Source organism: Rana temporaria, chromosome 13, assembly GCF_905171775.1.
Source record: "Rana temporaria chromosome 13, aRanTem1.1, whole genome shotgun sequence".
Taxonomy (NCBI): domain Eukaryota; kingdom Metazoa; phylum Chordata; class Amphibia; order Anura; family Ranidae; genus Rana; species Rana temporaria.
In genome coordinates this window covers 36496132-36513447 of record NC_053501.1, presented here as the reverse complement: position 1 = coordinate 36513447, position 17316 = coordinate 36496132, and the positions used below count along the sequence as shown (strand labels likewise).

The window sequence follows — 17316 nt, the reverse complement described above, 5'->3', positions numbered from 1 at the left end:
TTTTGGGTTCTTGTAATATTATTTATTTGTTTTGTGGATACATGAAGGTGAGTCATTTACATCTTATGTATTTCTTTTATACGTTGATTTGTCATATATACATTTTTGTTTGATGTGACTGTAAAAAATAAAAACGTCTTCAAAGATTGGATGTCCTTGTATGCTTCAAGGCAGCAGGGCTCAGTGAATGCCTTTCGTTCCTGAAATAAAGTGATGGGAAGATATTATTGAATAGCCTGTGATACGGTCATATCTGAAATGTTTTTTTTTTTTGTCTGCCAACTCTCATCCATACTATGACATGCATGGTCAGGTTAGACTAAAAAACATGTTTATAAAAAGAACATTTAAGGGAGAACTAACATAAAGCGGTCTGATTGAGCCTTTACCATTTAGTGATGTTTTCATTGATTGCATCATTAGTGCAATGGTGGCATGGCTAAAACTAAAGCTGCTTATAATTTTGCCACTTATTGGCCAAACTAGGTCACTTCAGACTTCGTGTGAAGAAAACCTTTTCCCAGTCTGATCTTTGTCCCTGTGAACCTGGAAAAGGCCAGGCAAAAATCGAACTGCAGTATACCCTGATCTGCCAATGTGTGTAAATATTGTGATGGGAGTCACTTTGGGCAGGGGGCTTGTGGAAACCAGTTTACCTTGGCGAGAAATGGAAGCTTCCTTGTCCAGCTCCCCTGACCCCCTCCTATGTGTAAGTCACCTGTGTCTATTAGGGGCACAGGGTGACCGAGAACCCCAGTCTGATCTGTACTAATCGGACTCGTTGTACAATCACACTGGAATGTTGTGCGTATGTATATGTGTGTATGTGTGTGTATATATATATATATATATATATATATATATATATATATATACACACACACACACACACACTGTATTTATTGGCGTATAGCACTCACTTTTGTACCCTGAAAATAGAGGATAAACTGTGCCTGTGTGTTATACGCAGGGGCTGTAGAATGTTTTTTTCCTGAAACTTCCCTCTTAAAGTTAGGGTGCGTGCAATTAGCGGACCTCCAGCTGTTGCAAAACTACAAGTCCCATCATGCTTCTGCCTTTGGTAGTCATGCTTGTGGCTGTCAGTCTTGCTGTGCCTCATGGGCTGGGGCTGGGACTTGTAGCTCTATAACAGCTGGAAGTCCGCTAATTGCATATCCATGTTCTATTGCAGGGATCCTCAAACTACGGCCCTCCAGCTGTTGTTGAACTACACATCCCATGAGGCATTGTAAAACTCTGACAGGACTGGGCATGATGGGAATTGTAGTTCCTGAACAACTGGAGGGCCGTAGTTTGAAGACCCCTGTTCTATTGTGTCTGTCTGCCTTGGTAATTATGGGATGAGTATGTGCATTTGCTGTGAGGAGGGGAGGGGGAATCCTCCAACAGCTCTTCCTGCTGATTGGAAAGTCTACCCTGCCCTAAATGCAAAAGGGGGGGGGGGGGAATTGTCCCAAGTGTTACCTCTGTGTACCTGTGTTTCAAAAAACAGTTCATGGTCAGCAGCCAAAACGAGTACTGTCTAGTTTGTGGTTGCAAGCTCTGATATCTATATTCAGACTGGAAATAGTGGTGTATGACGAAAGCACTCAAGCGACGTGTGGGACGTTTTGTTAAAGAGCAAAACAGTTGAAACACGGGAGTACTGGTTCACACTCATGCAAATTCTATGTGGATCAGATGCCACCTGAAAAAGCATAGATTTGCATGTCATCTTAAAAAAAAAAAAAAGAGAGAAAGCATTACTTCCAATGAAAGCTGTTCCCATATATGCAGTGCGAATTTGATCCGGTCAAAAAAGGGTCTGTCCCAGTTCACACTGATGCGGTGCGAATTGATGCCAGTTGTGTTTTGAGAGGTGCAAATTGAATGTGATTTCTGGGGGGGACTGGGCATAGCTGCAGATTAAATTTGCACCACGGCCGCACTAAACTCACACAGGACCCTTTTTTTTTTAACTGGAATTAATCAATGTGAACAGCCGTCTTTGGAACTACTGCTTTTTTCCCCGATGACATGCGAATCTATGCTTTTTGGATTGCATCTGATCTGCAAAGAATTTGCATAAGTGTGAACTGGCACTCCTGTGCGAATTAAATCTCCATCTAGTCCAAATCCCCTCCGGACTCTCACCTGTCACAACAGAAATCGCATCAGATTTGCACCGCACCAGTGTGAACCTAGAGTGGAGAGTGAAAAAGCTGTGCATGGTATCCAACCAGCTTGTAACTTCAGCGTGTTCAATTAAATGTGACAAAAATGTTGAGAAGCTGATTGGTTGCTATGTGGAGCTGCACCATATTTGGTGGTCTCCAGTTTTAGTAAATCAACCTCACGTTGGATTGTTTTACCTTCCCAAGTATTTGTAATTCTGTTCAGATAGTGTTGTGATGTACACACCGTACCTCTACTACACTGCACAGCCATGAATATACATTTTCTCTTTACCCTTTTTCCAGGTTCACCTTTTCTGCTGCCCAGATCACCTCCCTGCTACCTAGACAGAGGTGTTGGTGGCGTATCGCTGTCCAATGACCAAGCTGGGAGTGAAATGGGAATAATAAATAAATGCCTCACCTGTCTGGGTGTGGGAGATGTGTGTAAATAACCAATTTCCCTTTGGGATTAAAAAAGGATTCTGAAATCACAAGATAGCTGTATAGCTGTACAGATTAAAAAAGAAATAAAAAATCTTTGACTGTAAACATTTTTTTTATCTAAACTGGGTATTTAGCCATTTGCCTTGAGTTCCACATTAACCTCGTAATTAGATCACATTCAGGGGAATTGGTACAAACAATGGCCAATATGATGCACTTTAATATCAACTCTCTACAGTATTATTCTATCAACCTACCACCACTGACACCTACCTGTTTTACACTGTAAGAGAGACGCCAGTCCTGCAAATGTCTCTTGTAATTTACCATTTAGATATTCAACTTTCTCCTCTCTTTTATTAATTTTCTTTAAAAGCTCCATGATGGAATCCAAAATCTCTTGCTCCCTTTCGGAAAAATCCTAAAATATATTCAATTTGTGATTATTCCATCTCATGTTTTATTTTTTTCTTATCGAGATTAAAGAGTAAGGCCTCGTACACACGACCGAGGAACTTGTCGTAAATGAAACATCGTTTTCCTCGACAAGTTCCTTGTCAGGCTTGTCGAGAAACTTGACAAGCTTTCTTTGCGTACACACTGTCAAGACAAAATCTCGTCGTTCTCAAACGCGGTGACGTAAAACACGTACGACGGCACTATAAAGGGGAAGTTTGATTCCACTGGCGCCACCCTTCTGAGAATGTGCGGGTTTCTGAGCATACACACGAACGTGTTTCTCGTCGAAAACCAGCCCGACGAGGAACACGACGAGGAAATTGAGACTCCCGACGAGGAAAAAGAGAACTTGTTCTCTTTTTTTCTCATCGAGTTCCTCGAGTTTTCTCGATGAAAAACATACACACGACCGTTTTCCTCGGCAAAAAAGCTCTGCCACCAAGTTTCTTGATGGTTTCTGTCGAGGAAAACGGTCGTGTGTACGAGGCCTAACTCCACTTTTGTTTAGGGAAAAAAAAAAAACATTTCCCTCTGGGTGATCGGTGTACATTGCAGGGATTTTAACAAACTTTGGTGCAGATTCCTACCGCGGCAGTTTACGTCATAATATACTAGTATGACAGACTTACCTGAAAACGAAGCCCTTCTGCGGCGCACTGTCACCGCTTCCATCTTCACCCGTTCTGCCTTCCGAGTTTGCAGGCTTCAGCCACATGAATGGCCGAGCCGTGATGAGATCATTCCCATGGCTCTGAATGGATGGATGGAGTACAATCTATTCAGAGCCTAGTGCGCATGCGCCAGTGACGTTACTGGCCACTTCCAAAGTAAATACAGTGAAACCTCGGATTGCGAATAACGCGGTTAACGAGCATTATCCCAATACGAGCACTGTAAGGAGCAGGATTCAGGCCAAAGCGGTGTGCAGTACCCCTTTTGGCCTGAGGTGGGGGGGGGCTCTAGAACCTTTTGGAAATGCATGGAAAGGCCCGAGGACAGTTTGGCTGACCTCAGAAAGGCTTGTGAATGGAGTCTTTCCAAGGTTTGCCGAGGTCAGCCGAACTGTCCTCGGGCCTTTCCGGACGTTTTCCGAGGCTCTCCGGCGCCCCCCCGCCTCTGGCCGCATGCAGTATTGCATGCCATTGAAGTCAACGCATAACAAATGATTTTCGTCCCTATTGAGTTCAATGGTGAAACTCGCTTTGATATGCGAGTACTTTGGATTATGAGCATTCTCCTAGAACGGATTATGCACGTAATCCAAGGTTCCACTGTGTTTCCTAAATGGTACACATTTAGGAGATATTTACTGTACCTATAGGGTAAGCCTTATTATAGGCCTATATTACCTATAGGTAAAAATCAACAAAAGGGAGTGGCGACTCATTTTAGCACAGATATGCCACAATAAAATACTGAATCACAGAACAGTCATGTGTGTAAGCAGAACTTTCAAATCAGATCTCTACGCCAATCATTCTAGAGAAAGGAAACCACACTCACATCGCAAATAAAATTGTCTTCTTCCCAGCCTTTATGTAGATGTTCTAAAATGAACAGAAACACAAAAAAGGATTTCTACATTCATAATCCACATTAATAATACAAATGGTAACATTGCGAACAATCAATTTCTGCCCTTTTCATTACTGATCTGTATACATTATGTTATGTATTGAGGTTCCTCTTCTGTTCTGACCACCTTATTTCCTTGAACCTCTAACAGGTATTGTTCTGTAGCTGCAGAAAATGTACTTAGCCATAAAAAAGAAGCAACATGGTAAATATCTGTTTTAGAGTTTAGATATTCTTTAAGTTTTTGCTGATGATATACAGTATAATAAAGGAAATCCCAGATAAACACACATATGAGCATCTGGTATCTCAAATTGTTTGAGAATTGCCAGTCCAGAGTTCTCTTTTAACCACTTGCCGACCGCCTATTTACATTGACAGAATGGCACGGGCAGGCAGATTGGCGTACAGGTGCGTCCATTTGAATCTGCCGCCCAGCGGGCGTGCGCGTGCCTTTCAAGTGCAGCCACGTGTCACAGGAAGTCAATGTTCCCGGGAGTCCTGCGATTGCGGCGGCAAGAGCAGAACGGGGAAATGCCTTTGTAAACAAGGCATTCCCCTATTCTGCCTTGTGACACTGTCACTGCTGACCGTTCCCTGTGATCGGTCATCAGTGACGTGTCACGTGTAGCCACGCCCCCTAACAGTAAGAATCACTTCCTAGGGAACACTTAACCCTTGCAGTGCCACCTATTGGTTAACCCCCTTCACTGCCAGTGTAATTTTCACAGTAATCGGTGAATTTTTATAGCACTGATCGCTGTAAAAATGACAATGGTGTCAAAAGTGTCCGCCATAATGTCGCAGTCACGATAAAAATCGATGATCGCCGCCATTACTAGTAAAAAAAAAATATTCTAATGAAAATGCCATAAAACAGTTCCCCATTTTGTAGAAGCTATAACTTTTGCGCAAACCAATCAATAAACGCTTATTGCGATTTTTTTACCAAAAATATGTAGAATACGTATCGGCCTAAACTGTGGAAAAAAATATATATTTTTTATATAAATTTTTGGGGGATATTTACTATAGCAAAAAGTAAAAATTATTGATTTTTTTTTCAAAATTGTCGCTCTTTTTTTTGTTTATAGCGCAAAAAATATAAATCGCAGAGGTGATCAAATACCACCAAAAGAAATATCTATGTATGGGAAAAAAAGGACGTCAATTTTGTTTCGGAGTCGCGTCACACGGCCGTGCCATTGTCAGTTAAAGCGACGCAGTGCCGAATCGCAAAAAGTGGCCCGGTCTTTAACCACCAAAATGTTCCGGGGCTTAAGCAGTTAAAGAGCTACATACTGTAAATATCAAACTCGGCACTATGAACTGGTCTTTTGTACTTACCTATAAGACACGCTAGGTCTCCTTCCAGCTGCTTGGTAGCTGATATGTGCTTTTCATCCTCGTTCTTGATTGCATTGATATCGTCCTTATACTGGGTGTTTTTCTGTTTGCAAAAACAAATAGTATTGTCTGTAAGCAGTATTACTAAAACCAAAGCTTGTGAACGCTACTATATTGGCATTAATAAGTGAACCCCCCCAACATTTTTTTAACTGGATAGAGGAGGATCCAGGCTACCCTGTACAAAACCAACTGCACAAAGGAGGTAAGTATAACATGGTTGTACTTTTTATAGAATAAAAAAAAAAACGAGACTTTACAATCACTTTAAAGGGGTTGTAAACCCTCGTGTTTTTTCACCTTGATGCATAAAGGTGAAAAACCACCTTGCTGTGTCTGCCCCCCCAGCCCCTCCCCCCGTTTTACTTACCTGAGCCCCAAATCTCAGTGGGCGCGATCCCACGTCGATTTTTCCTGCGGCTTCTCGGCTCTTTATTGGATAGATTGATAGCAGCACAGCCATTGGCTCCTGCTGCTGTCAATCAAATCTAATGACGCGGCCGCCGGGGGGGGCGGAGCCGAGTCATACACTCGGCGGCTATGGACGCCAATTGTATGACACGGGAGCGCGCCCGCAGAATAACCCCTTCGGGAGAGAGCTTCCCAGAGGAGGTTAGCTTTTGCAGGGAGGAACCGCCGTGGGACCCCAGAAGACGACAATCGGGGCCACTCTGTGCAAAATGAACTGCACAGTGGAGGCAAGTATGACATGTTTGTTATTTAAAAAAAATAAAGAACTTGAAGTTTTAGTATCACTTTAAGTCTTTCATTAACCACTTCAATACAGGGCTTTTATACCCACCTCCATTCCGGGCCTATTCTGGCACTTCTCTCCTACATGTACAAATCATGATTTTTTTGCTAGAAAATTACGCAGAACCCCCAAACTATATATATGTTTTTTTAGCAGACACCCTAGGGAATAAAACAACGGTCATTACAACATTTTATCTTGCACGGTATTTGCGCAATAATTTTTCAAACGCCTTTTTTTTGGAAAAAAATTGTTTCATGAATTAAAAATATAACAAAACAGTAAAGTTAGCCCAATTTCTTTGTAAAATATGAAAGATTATGTTACACCGAGTAAATAGATACCTAACATGTCACGCTTTAAAATTGCGCACACTCCTGGAATGGCGCCAAACTTCGGTACTCCATAGGCAACGCTTGGAATTTTTTTATAGATTTACAGAGGAGATCTAGTGCTAGAATTGTTGCTGGCACTCCAACGTACGCGGCGATACCTCACATATGTGGTTTAAACAGCGTTTACATATGTCGGCAGGACTTGCGTGTGCGTTCGCTTCTGCGCGCGAGCTACCAGGGACAGGGGCGTTTTAATTTAATTTTTTTGTTTACATATTTATTTTTTCACACTTTTTTTTTTTATTTTTTTATTTTTTATTATCACTGTTATTCCTATTACAAGGAATGTAAACATCCCTTGTAATAGGAATGTGTGTGACAGGTCCTCTTTATGGAGAGATGCGGGGTCAATAAGACCCCACATCTCTCCTCCAGGCTGGAAAGCATGAGATCGGTGAAAAAAAAATTCACCGATCTCATGATTACTGTTGCTTAGTAGTCGCAATCGCGGCTTTGTTTACTTACGGGGACCCGGGCGTGACGTCATCACATCGCGCCCGAGTCCTCCGACGATCATAGAGATGACTGGTGACCATCTGGTCACCAGTCATCTCTATGCTTCCTGCCAGCGCCGGACGATTCTTTCTCCAGGCCCCCGATGGCGCGGGAGAGCCCGGAGAAGCACCGGATGGCGGTGGGAGGACGGGGGATGTCCCCTCCCGCCGCCTATAAGAACGATCAAGTGGCGGAACCGCCGCTATGATTGTTCTTTTTTTTTTTTTTTTGAAAATTTCTTTTTAATTGAAAGTTTTTGTTGACATAACAAAACATACATTTCTTGGTAGAACACCAAGTAAACCTTTGGTCAACATGACCATGTGCATACAACAAGGCCATCACAGATGGCTAAACCCAGTTGAAACCTCCCTCCCTCCCTCCCCCCTACTACTCAGTTCCCTCCCCCTGCGACACATCAGCGCAGGACTCCTCTGCAAAAAAAGAGATGTACACTTTGCTGAGAGTTCATACTCATTCATATTCCCGATGCACCTGAAGTCGGTCAATTGCAGGTATAAAAATGTGCAGAATTCAGACTTTATTTACCTATTCACACTATCCAACCGTCTGGTCAGATTCGTACCAGGCCCTCCATACCTTTTCAAATTTACCCACACAGCCCCGAGACAGGTAGGTTGCCTTATAATATGGGAGCATAGCATTCACCAGCCCCTTCCAAAATGCTATCTCTGGTGCCCCCGGACTCTTCCATTTGAGCAAAATAGCTTTTTTCCCGTAAAATAAGAGTATGCTAAGTAACGTTCTATGCGCCCTAGATGGGACCACCTCCTCCACCAAGCCCAACAGACAAACACTGATTTCTCTAGGTATGGGTACCCCCAGTACTCCCTCTATGCAGGATGTGACCCCTGTCCAGAACTGCCGAATCTGTGGGCAATCCCAAAACACGTGGTGTGCGTCTGCTGGCGAAAAAGTGCACCTCCAACATTCAGGTGGCACCGACGGATAAATCACTGCCAGCCTGGCTGGAGTGTAGTAGCTTCTATGCAGAAATTTGAACTGAATGAGTCTGTCTCGAGCCGCCACCAGATATTTGAACGGACGATCCCACATGTCATCCCACTCCTCCCCTTGTATACCAGGGACCTCATTTGCCCATCGCTCTCTGCATTTTACCAAGGCCTTAGGACTAATTTTAAACAATTCTTTGTATGTCACTGATAGAGTTTTGGGCAACTCTTCAGTCATTAGGAGGTCTTCTAGTCTTGAAGGAAAGGATGCAACCGTCTGTGTTTCAAACTGTGTCTGGAATGCGTGTCTCAGTCTCAAATACCGGAAGAATTGTGTGTTGGGAAGGTCATGTTTGACCTTCAACTGGTCAAAAGTTAAAAGTACCCCATCGCGCGTAATGTCCTTAAGTAGTTTGATCCCCTTGCTTGCCCAACCTATAGCATCATCAAATTTATAAAATTGTTGGAGCTTCGGGTTCTTCCACAGGGGAGTCGAAGGTGAGACCCCCGTGTAGCTGGGACAGGCCAATTTTTCCACCTCCACCCATGACCTAACTGTGGCCTTCATAGATTCTGTCAACGGAAGGTCCTTTCCTGTACCTCGGTGTATTGCTAACCGAAGGGTCTCATAAGAGCCTAAGTGGGCTGCCTCCAGTATAGTAGCTGAATCCCCCTCATCTGATATTAACCATCTATGTATGAAAACTAGTTGCCCCGCCAAATAGTATTTGCGCCAATCAGGCACTGCCAGCCCTCCCTGTCCCCATGGTTCCTGAAGAACCTTCAAACCCAGCCTAGGTGATTTTGGTGCCCAGAGAAATGTGGTCGTGATGCTGTCCAATTTCTTGAAGAAGGACTTCGGTATCCATACCGGAGCATTCCTCAGAAAATAGAGAATGACTGGGAGAATCTTCATCTTTAGAAGATTAACCCTGCCAATCAAAGATAGAGGGAGTTTTTGCCAAGTCAATGCCTTCTGCTTAAAGAATGTCAAAAGGGGGAGTAGGTTAAGAGACATGTAATCCAACGCATTCGCCGTTACCTTCACACCCAGGTAAGTTATCTGTGTAACCCATTTTAGTGGTAAGTTGGGATCCGCTTTTGCACTAGCCCCCTTATCTAAGGGTAAAATGGACGACTTGCCCCAGTTCACTTTCAACCCTGAGTACGTAGTAAAGGTGTTCATGATACCCAGAGCAGTGACCAACGACTCCCCCGGATCTCTGAGAAACAGCAGAAGGTCGTCTGCGTATAACGCCAGCCCTTCATTTATACTACCCACCCGAATTGCTTTTACTCCCTCCGACGCCCGCAGCGCCACTGCAAGGGGCTCCATCATAAGGGCAAATAAGAATGGTGACAAGGGGCACCCCTGCCTAGTACCTCTTCCAATCGAAAAATACTCAGAAGTGGATCCCCCCATACGAATGGCTGTCCTAGGCGAACTATACAAAAGTGCAATCCACTGTCTGAAGGATTGACCAAATCCCATGTACTCGAGAACTGTATGCATATAATTCCAGTCCACCGAGTCAAAGGCCTTTTCTATATCGATAGAGACTATTACCCTGTCTGCCGAATCCATATTAGGGAGCTGTAAATGTGTAAAAAGCCTTCTCAAGTTAGTATCAGTGGATTTTCCTGGCATAAAACCTGTCTGGTCTACATCCACCAGGGATGAAATGACCAGCGCCAGCCTTTTTGCTAAAACTTTCGTCAGAATCTTAAGGTCCATGTTAAGCAGCGCTATGGGTCTATACGATGAGCATTCTAGGGAATCTTTACCTGGTTTAAGTAAAAGGATAATGTATGCATCAAGCATGGAGGCTGGGAGCACTTTTTCTTTCAGACAGCATTCAAATAACGTCGATAACCTAGGGGCCAATTGGTCAACATACGCCTTGTAAAAGTCAGCCGGGAAGCCATCCGGACCCGGCGCTTTATTAGGTGGGAATGCAAATATCGCCGATACTACTTCTTTGTTCGTTATTTTAGCATCTAATGCTATACTATCGTCCTCCGTCAACTTGGGAAGGGATAAGCCCCCTAGCAAATTATTCAGAGCCTCTTTGTCATACGGTGGTATCGGAGCATACAGTGTTGAAAAGAATGCCTGGAACTCCGCTAGAACTTCCATCGGGTCCCCGACCAGTTCTCCATCACGTCCCCTCACTACCGATATGTGTTCTATATGGTTTTGCTCCGCCACCAACCTAGCCAAAAGCTTCCCATTCTTGTCCCCTTCAGAAAACAGCGAATTAGCTCTGTGTGCAGCCTCCGTATGTGCAAGATCATTACAGTGCATTGAAAGTCTACGTCTCGCCTCCAACAGGGCAGAGTAAGAAACATCCGTCCGGTCCGTAGCGTGCACAGACGCACATTCCCTCTCCCTGTCCTGAAGTTCTTGAATGGTCGCATTCTGATCTACTCTAACCCTCTTAATGGCAGTTATTGATTCCCCCCGTATCACAGCCTTAAACGCATCCCATACTACTAGTGGATCAGCCGAGTCCACGTTCTGAGTCCAGTAGTTGTCAACTGCTTCCAGTAGGTGATTGGAAACCTGCTCCTCCTGTAACCATCCCGGTGACAGTCTCCAGCTCCTGCCCCCCCCACCCGCCGGGAAGAGCAACGAGATAGAGAGTGGGTTATGATCTGAGAGCCCTCCTGCTAAGTATTCCGCTCCCCCTACATAAGGTAACATAGCCTGGTTGGCAAATGCTAGGTCTATTCTAGCCGATGAGCGATGCGTCTGTGAAAGATGGGAATAGCACGTGGTGGTGGGATGCTTAGCTCTCCATATTTCAGATAAACCCGCCATGGAAACCCATGACAACAAGTCCTGCGAACCTCCCCTCCCTGGGTTGGACGAGTCCAGATCACTAAGTGTAGCATTGAAATCCCCCATCAATAGAAGCGGTAAATGAGCATGTGGGGTCAGTTTCACATATAAGTCATATAACATTTGTACATTAAACGGAGGTGGCACATATACATTTACCAATAAGATTTTCCGGTTGGCAATATCCATTACTACTGCCGCATACCGCCCCCCCGGATCAGTTATCACCTGGTGGATCTTACAAGGGAGTGCCTTGCTTACAAGTATAGACACGCCCCGCGCAAATGTGGAATAAGTGGCGTGGAAAGCCTTTTGAATCCAGTGCTTTCGTAGGGCCAAGATTCTATTTCCATCCAGGTGAGTCTCCTGCAAGAGGACCACATGCGGCCGAGCTATTTTTAAGTATTGGAACATTGAGGCCCTTTTAAATTTGCTATTCAAGCCCCGAACATTCCAAGACACAAACTTAATCACATTAGCCATATTCCCCAGCACAAAATAACTCCCAGGTGCATCTCATACAGACCCGAAAGTCTAAATCAGGACACAGCAATAGTATCTGACATGAGGCCCCCGCTAACCGAGGACCGGGAACTGAGTAGTAGGTACGTACTAAGAAAACCATCCCCCCTCCCTTTCCCCCCAACAACCCACCCCCCCTGCCATTATACCAGAAACAACAAAAAAATAAAAAAGAGAAAAAAAAATTAGAACCTTGAAGCAAAAAGGCTTCAAAAACACCCATTGTCTGGTATGCGGCTTCAAAACCCAAAAACCTTTTAACACCCAAAAATTAGATGATTCTGGAAGTTGCTCCGAAAGATCTCCTGTCCAACCGTGTACTAAAAGTCTTCCTGAGTTCCAGAGAGCTCCACGTCAGCAGGTTTCAAATTGGAGCTATACAGAGATGGCCTGAGAGAAAAATATAAGTAGGACAGCCCACCACCGCCATCTAGTGGTTTCCTAGCGAATGTGACCCGAATGAATATACAGCTTTGGATAGTGTATGATAGGACACAGCTTAATAAAACAAAATGATGAGACGCCCTGACAGCCTGTCTCAAAGCTGGGGCATTAGATAAAGTACAGCTCAAAATTCAAAATAAAAAAGAAGGACATGACCATGGGGCCTATATTGACCGGCAGTTAGAAAAAAGAATAAAAAACCTCATGTAAGAAGCTTTTAAAGGATGGCAAAATACACAGGTCTATTTCCTTCACTACATTAGTCAAGGTGCTTCTTAAAAAACACAGATGCCTACCACTTGAGTAGGTTGAAAATCAAATAAGACGGCAAAAAGCGGAGTTCCACGCAATAATAGTAAAACAACGGAGGAGAAAGAGAAGAAAAAAAAAAAACTATAGGACATCAAAACATAATACTCAGCTTGCGGTGAAGGCAATTCAGGGATTCCTATCCAACCAGTCGCAGGCATCTCTTGGGTTGTCGAAAAATTTTACATTGCCTTGATGTTGAACTCGCAATTTGCTGGGGTAAAGCATGCTGTACTGTACATTCTTGTCACGCAGCCTCTTCTTGACATCATTGAAAGATCTTCTTCTTCTCTGTGTTTCCGCCGAGAAGTCTGGGAAAAGCATTATTTTTGCATTCTCATATTTCAGCTCTTGGGCCCTCCTGGATGCCGACAATATCATGTCCCTATCTCTGTAATTCAGGAATTTTACTAGGAAGGGACGCGGATATTCACCTGGAGGCCTCCTGCCCATGGGTACTCTGTGGGCCCGTTCCACAACATATGTCGGGGGTCTCTCCCCCAAAGCAAGCAGCTTAATAAAGAAGTCCTCAGCAAAAGTGGTGGCCTGCGTGCCCTCTGCCCCCTCCGGTAGCCCCACCACGCGGACATTATTCCTCCTTTGTCTGTCTTCAGCGTCATTAGCTCGATCTTGTAACAGTCTCACCACCTCTTGCAATTCAGACAATTGGTTGCCCTGTATATGAGTCTCATCCTCCACACTGGAGATCCTCTCCTCTGCCTCAGTCATCCTCCCCCTGATCTTATCCAGATCGTGCCTTATCAGGGTTATTTCTGTAGTGAGGTGGTCTATGCTTACCATGACCGCGGCCTTGCTGGCAGTTATGGCCTCTAGGATCGGGCGCGTGATTGCCTCTTGGGCTGCATCCTGAGCCGGAGGGGCTGTGTGTGCTTCACCTGCACTGATGTCCTGTGCAGTCCCCTCATGGTGTGCCATCTCCTTAGCTAGCCTCCGTGCACTCCTCGAGGAGGGAGGATTAGGCAAGATGGCGGCGGCGTGCAGGCCCGCGTCTGAGCCTCGTGCAGAGCGGGTCTGGCGCTGGGACTTTGGGGTCTGGAATCCGGATTTCGCCGCCCCCTTTCGCATGTCCGGAGGTTCCCCTACCAGTATCCGGGCCGTTGTGGTGAAAAAACGGGCAGCAAAACTCCAATAAACGGATGAATTGAGCGGATCACTGTGGAGCTCTCACAGCACACGTCTTCCCTTGCTCACATCCGGACACGCCCCCCGCTATGATTGTTCTTATGTTTCACAGAATCGCTGGCAGAAGAGAAGGATATCTGAATGATGCCTCTAGCTGCAGGCATCATTCAGAAATCCCCCCCACAAAGCCCAGGCCGTCATGACGTCCACCCAGGATGGTAGATCCCATCTGTGGACGTCATATGTCTATGGGCCGGTATTGAAGTGGTTAAACTGTAGTAACCCTTTAACTATATAGTAAACAGGTACATTTGTGGAACATTAAAAGTATTAAATAAAAAAAAAATAGTTCATGTTTCAGTGTATAAACTACAAAAAAAAATAAAAAAAAAAAACTCACCAGCTTCAGTCTGCAGTTTTCCATAATAACCAGCTCAAGTTTTCTGTTTATTTCATAGATGTCTTTGTCAATCTGCTTTATGGTTCCAAGGTCATTCTGGAGCTTATTAAATGCAGAATTTCTAAGTGTCTTTAAAGATTTCTTCTTATCCTCCTGGAATGGTTACTTTTGTTAGAAAAATTATTCTTACACTACAAGGGTAAGGTCACCTTTCCTGAAAAATGAAAAGATGAAGAAACTCCAAACAGCCTGGCCACCCTGCCAGACCCCACTGAACATAGCAAGAGCCGTGATCCATACCGCAGGTTTAGCAGTCCCTACAGTGTAATCCACGGCTATGGAGTGTTTATCCAACATAATGCTAGTAATTTTAAGCAGTAATTGGTCAGCGCAACCACGTTCCCACACTGACCAATGAGGAGTGCTGCTGGGACACCTTACCAGAAGAAGCAGCCTTAGATGCGCTTCTCATTGTCAGCACAGTCAGGTGGTTGCCATTGTGAGCATTAAGACAGATACTCGCTCCAGGGCTGTGTATTGTGGTGTACAGTTTGTGGACCATTACATTGGCAGCACTGCGTATCACTGCCACTATGTACAGTGAATGAATGAATGACTTGTATAGCGCTACACATGCGAACTGAATCGCCTCAAGGCGCTTTTTGCAGCCAGTGTCTTCCTGGCTGGTGTAGTCCTATTACCCCGTAGGATCTTGACACGCTTGGGACACACTGTCGTACACACATATATACATATATATATACAGTGGGGTTCGGAGTAGAGGCAAGGGTATTTAGAGTTACCCTTTAATACCAAAACCACTATAGTATTGTACTTTAGGAACTGCATAGGGTTGACACCTATGAGGGTATTCGGTATATTCATTTATTTTTATTATTATTTTACACACATTTTTTACATATTTCTCTATATTTACATATACAGGCTAAGGCCCCTTTCACACTTGTACAACTTGTCCCACGATTTGGGACTGCAAAGTAGCATGACAAGTCGTTCCCCATGATTTCCAATGACAACCATTCATATTAGTACGACTTCAAGTCGTTCCGACTTCAAAGTAGTCCCTGCACTACTATGGTCCGATTGTGATGGCAATTATACAGGCATTCCACGAAATCGAGGTAAAAATCGTGCAACTTTGAAGTCGCACAAGTGTGAAAGGGGCCCAACTGTTAAAACCTGTGACAGTTACCTGTGACAGTTAGTACAAACCAACACTGACAAAGGTGCTCACAAAGTCAGCTTTTATTTACAATATCTCACAAAAGTGAGTACACCCCTCACAAAAATGTGAGGGGTGTACTCACTTTTGTGAGAAAGTGTAATCCTCTGAATGTTTATGTTTGCATAGGCTAACATGGAGGAGAGTCCAGAGGCAGTAAAGAAAATGCCAGATGCCCCTAAAAGCAGTTGCAAAAACTTCCCGTGTACATGAGCCCTAAAGGGTCAGTCCACTAAAATATGATTTAAATTTTTGGCAGATGCCGAGGGGTAAATGAATGCCTAAATAAAAAATAGAATTCACAAACAGGATAAAGCACAGGGAGGCTTCATTTAAATTGACACTCTACAGCAAAAAAAATAAAATAGGGGCTGATGTGCCAAATAACTAGAAGGTGAATGCTCACCTAAGGCCAGTACAGTAAAATCTTGGTTTGCGAGCATAATAAGTTCCAGAAACATGCTTGTAATCCAAAGCACTTGTATACCAAAGATTTTTTTTTACAGGGTATAAAATAGAAGAGAGGCACCTCTAAGTGTAGCAAAAAGGTGCTAAAATGTTGTACCTTAACCATATTGTAACCATATTGCTACACTTAGAGGCTCCTCTCTTCTTTTTTATACTCAGTTGTGACATGACGCCACTCTTATATCAAGACATCACTTGTATATCAAGGCAAAATTTATTAAAACATTTTGCTTGTCTTGCAAAACGCTCTCAAACCAAGGCTTTACTGTAGTGTGATACATCCTTACACAAGAACTTACCTTTATCTTTAGGTTAGCCTGAATGTCCTTGCCAATTGTACTGATGGACTGCTCCAAGGATTTCTGTCTGCTTCTAAGTCCTGCAAAGAAAAATGTTTAATTCACTGCGTTGTTTACATGTGATTGCTTTGGATTAATTTAACCCGGGTTCTACATCGAATATCTAAAATATCCAAATATCTACCCAGTGGTTGAACATTAAAAAATGATGACTGTTGGGGTGCCTAAGGTTACAGAGGTCAGTGTCTCAAGTAAGGAAAATAAAAACAGTAATGAACAAAATTTAGAGTTTTTCCATTTTAGCAAAAATCAAGAGAGTTTGGCAGAATTATTCAATTTTTGCAAAAAGCAGTGTTACTTAACCCACATCAGTAAAATCACTCTGTATATGCAGCATAGCATGCTTGTTATAGTCACTGTGGAACTTAAAGAGGGGGTTCACCCTATAATTTTTTTTTTTTCCTAGCATTAAATTAAGCATAGTAGCGCGAGCTACAGTATGCCTTTATTTATTTTTTTGCACCGTACTCACTGTTTAATCCTATAGTGAAGATTTAGACTCCCCGCGGGGAATGGGTGTTCCTATCCAGAGGGAAGATGATTGACGGCCGGCTATGGCGCGTCACGCTTCTCCGGAAATAGCCGAAATAGGACTTGGCTCTTCACGGCGCCTGCGCCTAGTCTGTGCGCAGGCGCCGTGAAGAGCCGAGACCTACTCCGGCTATCTTCGGGGAGCGTGACGCGCCATAGCCGGCCGTCAATCATCTTCCCTCTGGATAGGAATGCCTATAGGATTAAACAGTGAGTACGGGGCAAAACAAATAAATAAAGGCATACTGTAGCTCGCGCTACTATGCTTAATTTAATGCTAGAATGTTGTTATTGAGGGTGAACCACCGCTTTAAGGGGTTAATCCTCTGCATTGTGTAAAAAGGCTGTTTGAGCCTGTATGCACAGATCCTCTCC

At 43.9% G+C, this 17316-nt stretch overlaps 1 protein-coding gene across 2 annotated transcripts in view; it reads right to left on the bottom strand.

Annotated features, from left to right (window-relative positions):
- LOC120921123 (COP1-interactive protein 1-like) overlaps positions 1-17316 on the bottom strand; it is a 66312-nt gene continuing 48996 nt past the window's right edge. The window contains exons 15-20 of one of the 2 annotated variants that reach the window (XM_040333789.1): positions 16351-16430; positions 14341-14493; positions 6003-6105; positions 4584-4627; positions 2895-3042; positions 1-200 (exon numbers count right to left, since the gene is read on the bottom strand). In XM_040333789.1, the coding sequence (XP_040189723.1) occupies positions 181-200; positions 2895-3042; positions 4584-4627; positions 6003-6105; positions 14341-14493; positions 16351-16430 (548 nt within the window). In that variant the 3' untranslated portion in view covers positions 1-180. The remainder of the gene's footprint in view (positions 201-2894; positions 3043-4583; positions 4628-6002; positions 6106-14340; positions 14494-16350; positions 16431-17316) is intronic. The other variant, XM_040333790.1, reaches the window with a different exon arrangement.